This window comes from Arachis ipaensis, chromosome B07 (assembly GCF_000816755.2).
Source record: "Arachis ipaensis cultivar K30076 chromosome B07, Araip1.1, whole genome shotgun sequence".
Classification (NCBI taxonomy): domain Eukaryota; kingdom Viridiplantae; phylum Streptophyta; class Magnoliopsida; order Fabales; family Fabaceae; genus Arachis; species Arachis ipaensis.
In genome coordinates, this window is record NC_029791.2 from 6,660,766 (window position 1) to 6,672,703 (window position 11,938).

At 30.8% G+C, this 11,938-nt stretch overlaps 2 protein-coding genes across 4 annotated transcripts in view; one reads left to right on the forward strand and one right to left on the reverse strand.

The window, feature by feature from the left end:
* The window catches only part of LOC107606722 (protein ACCELERATED CELL DEATH 6), a 16,260-nt gene extending 7,877 nt beyond the window's left edge, over nt 1-8,383 (forward strand). For 2 of the 3 annotated variants that reach the window (XM_021107173.1, XM_021107174.1), the window contains one exon: nt 7,884-8,383. In XM_021107173.1, the coding sequence (XP_020962832.1) occupies nt 7,884-8,153 (270 nt within the window). In that variant the 3' untranslated portion in view covers nt 8,154-8,383. Of the gene's footprint in view, nt 1-4,877; nt 6,062-6,368; nt 7,067-7,136; nt 7,682-7,883 lie in introns of those variants that run through there. The other variant, XM_021107172.1, reaches the window with a different exon arrangement.
* On the reverse strand, nt 9,895-11,586 carry LOC107608766 (transmembrane protein 256 homolog). The gene is made up of 5 exons (XM_016310497.2): nt 11,451-11,586; nt 11,279-11,349; nt 11,077-11,157; nt 10,895-10,938; nt 9,895-10,265 (listed from the first exon to the last, which is right to left on the reverse strand). The coding sequence occupies exons 1-5, from the start codon at nt 11,488-11,490 to the stop codon at nt 10,166-10,168; spliced, it is 336 nt and encodes a 111-aa protein (XP_016165983.1). The 5' UTR covers nt 11,491-11,586; the 3' UTR covers nt 9,895-10,165.

The window sequence follows — 11,938 nt, forward strand, 5'->3', positions numbered from 1 at the left end:
TTTGCGTAATTTTTTTTAATATTTTATTAGAGATGTTTATTTTAGATTATTAGTTGAATTTAATTTTAGATTTTTATAGTTAAAACTAAATTTAAACATAATTTTAAGTAAGCAGTCACAAATCAAAGAACATAATAGTGTTATATTATCATCAAATTTGTAACTAGAGTTATTGCTTTTAATGTTTAATTTATGAAGTTAGGGTGTAATCGGATTGTTTTGAGTTGGATTTAGAAGAAATTGAGAACTGAACTGATTAAATTTAATCACCTTAAAATAGATCGGATATATATGTTTTTATGACTAAACCCAGACCGATCATATCAGTTTGCATTGATTTGAATACCGAAGAATTAGAATTAGAAAGCTTAAAAACCGTAGATATTGAATCTGTTCCAAACCAAAATGATGTTAGTGTAGATCAGATTGAAATTTTTGCCATATCTGAACCGATCTAATAATCCGTCTTCATCCCTAAATGAGGAGTGTTGTTATATCTTAGGCTTAAGTACGATTTTGGTCCCTAAAGTAGGGGCTAAAAAATTTTTTTGTCCCCAACTTTTTTTTGCTTACAAAATTGTCCCTAAGGTTTAACTTAATTTTAAAATCGTCTTTTTTACCAAATTTTTAATTTTTATTCTAAAAATACCCCTAATTAAAAAAAAAGAAAAAAAAGAAAAAAAATTAATTAATCTAATTTTATTCATATAAAAATTAATTTTAAATTTTTAATTTTAAATTATAAATTTTTTAATTAATTTAAAATTATAAATAGATATAATTAAATTTAATTTGATAAAAATAAACGTAATCGTATTATTATACTTATATGGTTAATTATGTTTATCGGTTTTAAAAAATTAACTATTTAAAATCGTTAATTTCAAATTAAAATAATGTATTCGTCTATTTTTAATACATTTTCTCGCATTATCTTATTTTGAAAGGAGACTGCAGCCATTATAATCTTTTAAGTGTCTCAACAAAAATTTTAGAACATAATCACAGAATAATTCTAAATAATTAAAAGTAATATCAAATTTAAGTAAAAAACATATAGATAATTATAATCTAGCATGAATTGTGGCTTAATTTTAATTTTTGCATCATTAAAGAAAAATGGGAGATAGTAGAATAACAAGCTTTAAAAAATATATTTTAGTGTTGTTTAATGTCTTTATTTATAGTCTAATTTTTAGAGCTTTATCTGAAGGTATTTTAATTATTAAATCGACCTATAATTTTAGGCCAATTTTATGATGTCTATCAATTGTTACTTAACTTTTGCCTAACTTACCTTTTGTAGTAAGTTTTAATTTTTTAAAAATAATTTATTTTTATATCTTTTAAATTAAATATTAATTTTTAACCTTTTTAAGTAAATAGACATCACTTTTTAGACACCATAGCATTCACCTTCACAAAATCGCAAGTTTTATTGTATGACATTATTTCATGCATTATAGAGAGTTCCTTTCCTTTTTCGTGTGTGAATGTATGATTTCTACAAGAATTTTCCTTGAGAGCCCAGCCCTGAAAGAATACACTATTGGGCTTTTGTTTGCTAATTTAGATTTTCTCATTTTTCATTTTGCTCCAGGGCCCATAGATTACTCATTCATGTAAAAAACACTAGGGAATAAACCCAAATAAAGTTTGGCCTTATATCTTCGGCTTAGCTGCTGTTTTTGCATTCAACAATGGATCTTAAGGGGATTAAACATTCTCAATAGGAGAAAATTCTCTCGCAATAGGAGAGTTCTTCTAGAACACCAGGTTCTTCTCCAATAGAGAGTTGTCATTGTTATCACATTTACTGTGTAAATGATTTGACTATAAACATATCTCATTTACATTATAAACGAGATAAGATACATACACCTATAAACGTATCACGGGTGCACACATGTTAACTAACAACTTATATCTCGTTTACAGTGTAAATGACAAATGAGGTCAGGGATGTTCATGGATCGGATCCGATCCGTATATCCACAGTGTTTATCCAAATCTGATTGCGGATATTGATCCAATCCGCACATGATCAGCATATCCGAAATTTGCGGGTTTTAGGTAGGTATCCACATATATATTCGTGAATACGCAAAAATAAATAAATAAATAAATAAGTAAATATTCCTTTTATATTTTATTTCAACTAATAATTATAATATATATTGGGTTATTTTATTTTTATTATTTAAGAAAAGTATGTTTAATAATATTTTAAGAGTAAACATGTTTAAAAGAGTGAAAAAAAGAGATTTTATTGACATTTTTTTAGTAAAAATAAGCTTTTCTAAAATATTTTTATGTTTTGGCAGTTATATCTGATCCAATCATCAAATGTGTGGATATCGGATCTAAGCTTAAAAACCGTAGATATTGAATCTGTTCCAAACCAAAATGATGTTAGTGTAGATCAGATTGAAATTTTTGCCATATCTGAACCGATCTAATAATCCGTCTTCATCCCTAAATGAGGAGTGTTGTTATATCTTAGGCTTAAGTACGATTTTGGTCCCTAAAGTAGGGGCTAAAAAATTTTTTTGTCCCCAACTTTTTTTTGCTTACAAAATTGTCCCTAAGGTTTAACTTAATTTTAAAATCGTCTTTTTTACCAAATTTTTAATTTTTATTCTAAAAATACCCCTAATTAAAAAAAAAGAAAAAAAAGAAAAAAAATTAATTAATCTAATTTTATTCATATAAAAATTAATTTTAAATTTTTAATTTTAAATTATAAATTTTTTAATTAATTTAAAATTATAAATAGATATAATTAAATTTAATTTGATAAAAATAAACGTAATCGTATTATTATACTTATATGGTTAATTATGTTTATCGGTTTTAAAAAATTAACTATTTAAAATCGTTAATTTCAAATTAAAATAATGTATTCGTCTATTTTTAATACATTTTCTCGCATTATCTTATTTTGAAAGGAGACTGCAGCCATTATAATCTTTTAAGTGTCTCAACAAAAATTTTAGAACATAATCACAGAATAATTCTAAATAATTAAAAGTAATATCAAATTTAAGTAAAAAACATATAGATAATTATAATCTAGCATGAATTGTGGCTTAATTTTAATTTTTGCATCATTAAAGAAAAATAGTAGAAAGTAGAATAACAAGCTTTAAAAAATATATTTTAGTGTTGTTTAATGTCTTTATTTATAGTCTAATTTTTAGAGCTTTATCATTTTAATTATTAATTATTAAATCGACCTATAATTTTAGGCCAATTTTATGATGTCTATCAATTGTTGCCTAACTTTTGCCTAACTTACCTTTTGTAGTAAGTTTTAATTTTTTAAAAATAATTTATTTTTATATCTTTTAAATTAAATATAATTTTTAATTTTTTAGGCACCATAACATTCATCGTAATTTTATCATTGTCAATTGATTTAGTGACTCACTGATAGTATGATACAGTGATAATATGATACAATGATAAAATTAGTAAAGATATAATAATTTAGATTAGATCTGACAATAAATTTAATCATTTTTAGTTAACATATAGTTCGAGATAAAACTTGATACGAACTTGAAGGAGCTATTATGTTTAGAGTTTAATCCGCCTTTTTTAGACATTAAACATTACAACCAACCATTATATAATTTGTTGTTGAATTGGTTATTCAAACTTATAAATTCGTCACTAGTCTTGATAGGATAATATCCTACCAACGATAGCCTAAACGGTATTAAGTTATATGTATGTCTTGTTTATAATTCTATATAAATCAATTTGATCGAATCAAATTGATTCGATTTATATAGAGTTAGTTGTAAACGAGACATGCATATAATCCAATTCAGTTTAAGATATTGGTGTAATTTTATTTGATTTACTATTTATATTAATAAAACAAAAAAAATTCTAATCCAAACAAATTTTAAATAAAAAATTATAGAATTATTTTTTTATTGCTACAGTTTTTAATTTTAACTCACTACAATTTTAAATAAAAAATTAATTCTAACTCAAAATGAATTTGAGACAAAAAAAAAAAATTAATGACCTAATATAAAAATACTACTGAATTTAGTCCAAAAAAAAAAACAAAAACCAATAAAATTTGTTTTCTCTCTTCGCATTTAATAGCTTTTAAAATTTTAAATGCAAACTTTACTCTTTATTTTACTCATGGAATTTTAAAACTCTATTTATCTATGGAGCACCTAATTGTGTTCCTCATACACTACTCCACGTTTGCTTCGATTTTCTAACTAGTCAAAACGGTGAGGTTTTTTACTTTAATTTTTTTTCTCATAATTCTAAAACAAGTGCTTATAATGGGGAGGAGACATTAATTAAACATCGCTCTCTTCTTTTGACTTCTTCATTTAACATACTCTCTTTAACTATTGCTAACATTAACTTTTTATTTGAAATTGAATTAGTAAGTGTCACAACCAAAGTTTTCAAACTATTAGACAAAGAGCTCAACAATAACAAGGCTTGCAACTCATTATTCAAAGTGATTTTATTATTTGTCAGTTGGTTCACTGTCTCTTGAAAAATTGTCTCTTGAAAAATGCTTAAGTACTCTGACATTGATTTACCTTCAATATGCTTCATATTGACAAACTTCCTAATCAAGAATGCTTTATTTTGCACATTCTTCCTCTCATATAACCACATTTTCTCGCCATTCATTTCTTTGTCAATATGTGGATACACGCTAAAATCAAGTAATTGCCTAATCAAAGTAACGTCTTCCAATTCAACTTCTTTCATTCAACATTGAATTTGGTATCTTTCCCTTCACATGATCATACAACATATCTTTCATGAAGGTCTTTTAAATAGAATAATTTTGGGAATTCAATTTGACCATATTTGATTCATGAGTATTTTCTTCCATTTAATCAGCACAGGAAAAAAAAAAAAACCCAAAACCCAAAATCAGTATTATTAATAATAAAACAAAACAAGCAATATTAATTGAAGCAGTAGTGTTTACTGGCGGCGAAAGAGGAAGGGAAGTGACGGCAACAGAGGAATGAAAAGTGATGGGTTGATAACAACGGAGCAAGGAAAGTGAACTCAGACAGAGAGCTTGAAGCATAGGGAGGGAGGGAGGAAAGAAGGGAGAGAGAGAGAGAGAGGATGACGATCGACCGAGCAATTTTCGTGACGTTGATGCCAGGGGTCAACATTTCCTTCGTGCGACGGTGAGTAGAAGAGGAAAGATGAGAAGGGTTCGACGATGAGAAAAATGCAATGGCACCCACGGTTTCTGCCGGCGGCGACAGCATAATCTACCGGAGAAGAAGAGTTCGGTCATGGGGGATAATAATGGTGGGCTAGTGGCTGGGTTTAGGTTAGGATTAGGTTTCTGATGCTCAGAGAGATGAAAGAAAGGGGTGGGTTGGCGTGGGTTTTCTTTCTGAGAGAAACGGTGCGTTGGAGCTTATACATTCGAACTGAAAATCCTAAAAAAAAAAATCGGCCAGTTTTAACAGTTTATCAATTAACTATCAGTTCATCCGGTTTTTAACCTGATTTTTTTTAGGACAATTCTATGCCTCAATAGTATTGGTCAAGTGACGGATTTTCAGAATATTGGTCCAAATTATGAAATTTATCATCTTTTATCCTAGGTCAAACATGTTTTTTTTATGTTAGTAAGTTATAATTTAAATGACATAATTTTCTTCTTCTCATCTATAAATCTTGGGTTCGAATCCCACATGTTGCAACCGATAAAAAAAAAATCTCCTCGATATTGCTGCTGCAACTTGTGATAAATGCGGGAGTAAAAAAAATGTTCTCTCATAAAAATCAAATGCAAAAAGCATGAATGCCCAGCTTTGACAGCACTATCAGAAAAAATATAGTAAACAATGGTTGGGTATTGGTTACCGAATGGAATTCAGTCAGTCTCTTTTAAGAATTAGTTTAAAAGAGAGAGAGAGAAAGAATAGAGCACAAGGTTTTCTGAAGCGGAGAAGCAAAGGCAGCAATCTGTAACTGCGTGGTAGGATTCTCGATTTGAGCTTTTGCTGAACTGAGACCGCATCATGAGCCAGCATACACAGTAAGTTCTTCGTCTTTGGGTTGCTTTATCTCTGAAATTGGAAATAGTTTTTGATAGGGGCTAGTAGAGTTGTAATGCTGTTATGTAACGTTTAAATTTCTTACTTCTTCCTTCAGTAGTTAATCTTAAAAACAAGAGAAGAAATATATATACAACAGAAGCAAATACTTTGCATCTGACAAATTCACTTTGATATTCTTGTTTTGATTTAAATAACAATACTCAGCTCTTTCCGGTTTTATTATTACTATTATTTAAAAAGAAAAAAGAAAGAGTGAAGTTTGAACTATGATCACTTGACAAGCAGATCGCAGGGCTCCAGTTCCAGTTCCGCCAGTTCTGATGTTAACAGCGAAGTGGAATTTGTGGAATTTGTCCCTACGATTGTGAAGCATGGTGAACATGAGAAGCTGGAATTGCTTTCAGAAGTGTATCACCGAGCAAGCGGGGGTGCTGCAACACAAGCATCTTATTATTCCTCCGACATTCTGAAAGAATTCAAGACCCCTACGAAGAACACAGTGCTACATGTAGCAGCTTTCTACGGAAATGATGAGATGGCAGATCACGTGGCGCGACAAGAACCTGATCTTATAGCGTCCCTCAACGAAAACCAGGACACTCCCCTTCATGTTGCTGCAAGAGCTGGGCATTTCTCGATTATTAAAAGGCTCTTGGATGCTTATAATGGGGGTGAAGCAAGATTAATGGATCTCATGAAAATGAAGAACTGGCAAGGGAACATTATGCTACACGAAGCCATGATGAGCAGCACGGGAACTATGATTTTCGATGTACTTGAGGAATCATCATCAATATCATTCTCACATGATTGTTATGAGTTAGCATTGGATGAAGTAAATGGGGAAGGGAAATCGGTGTTGTCCTTGGCGGTTGAGGCTAGGCTCATGGAAGCTGTTAACAGAATATTGGACAAGTGCCCCGAGAATGCCACGCCAAAGGGATTATCACCCCTTCTAGTAGCCATCTCCAACCGGGATAGAGGTAATTAGCTAGCCAATAATGTTTGTGTATATGAAATAATAACGTTACATATGTGCGTGCATGGTGACAGATATGATGAGCACCATATTGGGAAAGAAAGAAGAATGGATACATTTAAGGGACCCGTATGGAGGGGTTGCTCTTCATTTTGCAGCAGGTTTAGGTTACCTTGAAGGTGTTGTTTTTTTACTCGATAGATGCAAGACTTGCAGCATTGAGAAAGACCAATCAGGGTACCTGCCAATTCATCTAGCGGCTGGCCGAGGCCATGTGGAAGTGGTTAAGGAATTGTTACTATACTGCACAGATCTGAACGAGATGAGGGATGGACGTCTCAATAATATTCTTCACATTGCAGCTAATAGTGGAAAGCTTGAAGTGGTGCGCTACATCCTTCAAACTCCTCAGCTTGACATGATGATCAATCAAAAGAATCGGTCAGGAGAGACTCCTTTGCATGGGGCTACCGATTGGGGTCGTCCCAACATTGTCTATGCCTTAACAAGTGACCACCGGGTTGATCTTAACGTGGTTAGCTCAAGTAAGGAAATGCCTCTTGACACTGCAATTAAAAGGTATTATGCCGGTGGGACAGGGAAAACACCCCTTCGACGGGTAAGTAATGCTAGACGACAAACAGAACTTATTGTTTTTGGACCGCAGTTAGCCAGCAATAAATTAGACTAAAATATGTTGTCAGATTATTGAATTAAAGGAATTGGGCTAATAGCTAAAAATGCTAGATTCTACTGACTCTTGAACTTTTCTCATTGAAATATTTGGTATTCTTAATTAACTCACATTTCTGAATTTGCAGTCGCTCACATGGATTGCACTAAAATCTCTCGCTGGCGTTCATGGCTGGTATTTACACAGTTATAAGCAAACTCACCTGGTTGGCCACAACGTTTCTTGTTATAACTGCCATTTTGGTGGCAGTTATCTTTTTCTTGTACATGCTCCTTTTCCTCCCATCATCCTCTGCATCCAAGTTCTCTCGCTTCATCTCCTACTACCCCTTTATCTTCTTAGCATCTCTAGCAGAGAAGGAACCTGTAGGACCTGTTTATTTTACTACCATTGCTAGCCAAACTATAATCCCTGGAACTACAGCGAACGATGATATCTACCGCGTCAACTTCGAAACGAAGCAACCATCTTAGCTTCTTATTGTTCTACTGCATACATAAAGCTTGTGTTTGTGACTTAAGCTCTTAAAGAGAAAAGATTGAGAAAGAACTTCACTTATCACTAGCATTGATTTCACTTGTGTATAAGTATAGTTGGCACTTGCCACATGTTTGTATGTTTGAGGAAGATTGTGTGCACTATTTTTGTGTATCTTTAATTCTTTGTATTAAAAGTTATTGATATATAGGAAGTTAGAGAAAATAAAAGTTGTCCTTTATACTATAAATGAAAAATATACAATAAATGTGTATAAAAATAGTACAAGCATCATTTCTTAAGAAATTTATAGTATCAAGTGTTCAACCGTTAATTGTTTATATAAGTTTAGGAATGTGCAAATGCAAAGCCACCTTTTGTGGCATACAATAACACTATTGGATTTCTTCCATGTAAAGTATAAATTTACAGTACTAGTCATATATAAAGTGCTATTCACAGCGAACAGAAAATGAACTTGTTTAGTAAAAAATCAATTATATTAAATAGCATGACAACGAAGTTTGAGATAAGTTTAATGGAAGTAATTTTTCTTTATGGAAATAGAAGATAAAAGCACTCTTAAGAAGGACAATTACTTGCCAACAATTGAAAGTGAACACCAAAAATACAGCTATTTTAGTCACGATAAAATTACAGTATCTTAAAAACATACAGTGCTTAATCGCAGAGGAAAATGTCACGATAAAATTAAATCTACTACCAAAAGGAAGCATTACAGTAGCTTTAAAAAAATAATCCCTTTATTAGTGAGGACTAATAATACACAACTTTGCATGATGCAATATAAAACTAAAAGCAATAAAACCCAGATAACTTGCTACATCGGTAAAGTTTTAAGAGCATTGATGCCCCGATTCATCACCTTTAATTTTGTAACATTAAGCATTTAAAAGTTGTCTAAGCAGAATCATTTGTTGGACGAAAATTCAAAGGTGCTAATTAACTATATAAAGAGTTATTCTGATGTTAAAAAGACCAGATGGAAATGGATTAAGTTTACAGAAAAAAAAAATCTGCATGTTTAGCAAATAACTAAATAAATAAAGAACAAAATGCATGTTTGGGTGAAAGTGATAAATAGATGCCATAGCTGTCTCCTGCTTTTTTCGTGTGTTACCAAATAGGATATGAATTAAGATTGCCAATGTAAAGAGCTAAAGAATCATCATCAATAATCCCATATAAAAGATAGATAAATCTTTAATGATCTTATGGCTAAAATTATCCTTTCTATATATGTTTGGTTAATACTAATACTCTTGAGAAAGAGGCTTGATGAGTATCAAAGAATAGATAGAATAGATAGACACGGTAGATTTGATTAACAAAAAGACTTATATAATTAATTAATTTGTGAGAGAAATTGTAAATTAAATACTTTTAACAACAATTAAATAAAAATGCAGTTGTCATTAATTAACTGAATAAGGTTTTTTGGTAACTAAATATAATCAAGTTAGCCTAATAATTTTTTATTCTAGCAAAAACTATCCACACAAAAGTATAAGCAAACAAACTATATATTAACAAGTCCTGGTACATAGCTAGAGCTAGATGAATTTAATTTTCTTATTAATTGCTACTTAGCTAATGCAAGCACTACATGAGCTGTGCTAAAATTGGATATTAACAAGAGGTTTATGAAATCTAGCTTTGAGAGTACTTATATTAAGCATGACAAACCTAATTTCGCCAGTTTTTCTCCAAAAATCATGTTGCATTACATTATACGAATCTTACATGATATAAAAACATAATCGCTTATAAGGGTTGATACCAATCTTCAAGGGCTAGGTAGGGGGCAATTAACAAATCCCATGATAGCCTCATTCATCTATACAAGTTTAGCAATATATATAGGTGTTATGTAGCAAGTACCAATAGAAATAAGAACACCGTTTTAAGTTATCAGAAAAGCAAGCTACCCCAAGCTGCTATGAATGCAAAGCCGCCAAATGGAGCCAATGTAGAATATTTTCTGTCTTCAAGATATGCCACAGTATAGCACCTGAAAAAGTTTCACAATTTCTAAAAGATGAATACAAACAATTACACTATAGAGCATGCAGTTACACCATATTGATATAGGTTCGCTTTATGGTAATGAATCGCTGAACCATTTCAAGTATAAACAGGGTGTCTGATTACTTGAAAAGTTAAAATACGAGATAAATGAATTTAACCCATTATGAGGCTTAACAAGAAAGCCAGTTAAAATGGATCAAATCTGATTGACAGTTATCATCAATCGAAAAAGCAAGAACCTTAAACAATGCCCTGAAATTAACTGGTTATGTTGCTTATACTTTCTTTAAACCTTGGAACCTTTGTGGCTTAGTAGTAAGCAACCACGATGTCATCAGCAGATACATTCCAAAGAAGGAAAGAACCGTTAAGATGGCACCTTTTTTTCACTAGGCTAGCCCTTTATTTTATTTTATTAATTATTATTTTTGACAGTCTTTCTTTTATTTTATTTTTTCCATAGGAAATGATATATAACATTTAAGTCATTGACATCTGAATATCTTTCAATCACACTACAAAATAAGCATAAAAAGGATCACATTCACACGGCATATGTATCCATTGAAATAGTTCAAGTATGACTGTATGAGAGCTAGAGAAATCACTTACGTTCCAGAGAAGGCCAAAATGCCAGTAGTTAGAAGGCCTCCAAACTGCACAAAAAAAATGCTGAGTTGAAGAGGAAAGAGAAAAAAAATTGATGTCTTAATTTCACAAACACTTGATAGGCGCTGTAACATCTAAACTCTAAAGAGGAACAAAGCAAGGAACTTTGAGAAATGGGAACTTACAATATTGGGATTTTTCGTCAATGGAGCACCAAGTAAGGCAGCAGTGTGAACCAAATGGTAAAGCGATGCTGTTTGCCAAACCTTCATAAATTCATACAAACATGCAACGTTATCATTTTTCTTTTCGGAAAAAAAAATGGGGATAATTTAAAAAGCTAAAATTTTGTGATGAAATTGAAGAGGAAAAAAATGGAAAAGATACATCTTTGTAAGAAGGGTTTTGGGGCTTGAAGAAATGAGCACCATAAGTGCCCAATCCAAGTGCAGCTACACCTGTTTGTAGTAAGAATCTGTGAGCTACGGTTAATGGCAACTCTGAAATTTCTGAAAAAAAAGAAGGTATCGAAGACGATGATGAAGAAGAAAGGAATTACCTGAAATCCCAGCTACCTTGTGCCAAAGTTTAGGATCCATTCGATTCTGTTGTTGTCACACAACTCACACAGCAAAATATCTTCTGCTTTTGTTTTATTTTCTTTTTCTTTAAATTTTTTTCTTCATCTTTTTTAAAAATTATTAAAATGATTTATTTTAAAAGGATACAAATTATTTTCCATATGTTACGAAATGAATGGTTTTCTTTCATTTTCTTTTAATCGATTATACATTGAATAAATCAAGATAAAATATGGTGCTTCCTTTACAAAGAAATAATTTAAAAAAAAAATTATGATGAAAAAAAAATCGAAAGAACAACTTTACCCAAGGGTATATTAGTTAGTTAATAAAACTTTGACAAATAATTAAAATATACTAAGACTAAAAAAGTAATTTACACTTGGTAGATGAAAAAACAAAATTTATCTAAAATAGAATTTAAAATAGTCTCTAAATATATTGTTAACTTTCTAGCTTTCTATTA

What these genes read in the sequence shown, in the direction of transcription:
- LOC107608766 (XM_016310497.2), bottom strand. Translation starts at nt 11,490, where the DNA reads ATGGATCCTAAACTTTGGCACAAGGTAGCTGGGATTTCAG. An exon ending in TGACGAAAAATCCCAATATT is followed by an intron (nt 10,939 to 11,076) that starts GTAAGTTCCCAT and finishes TTTTTTGTGCAG; the next exon opens with TTTGGAGGCCTTCTAACTAC. An exon ending in ATTTTGGCCTTCTCTGGAAC is followed by an intron (nt 10,266 to 10,894) that starts GTAAGTGATTTC and finishes AAACTTTTTCAG; the next exon opens with GTGCTATACTGTGGCATATC.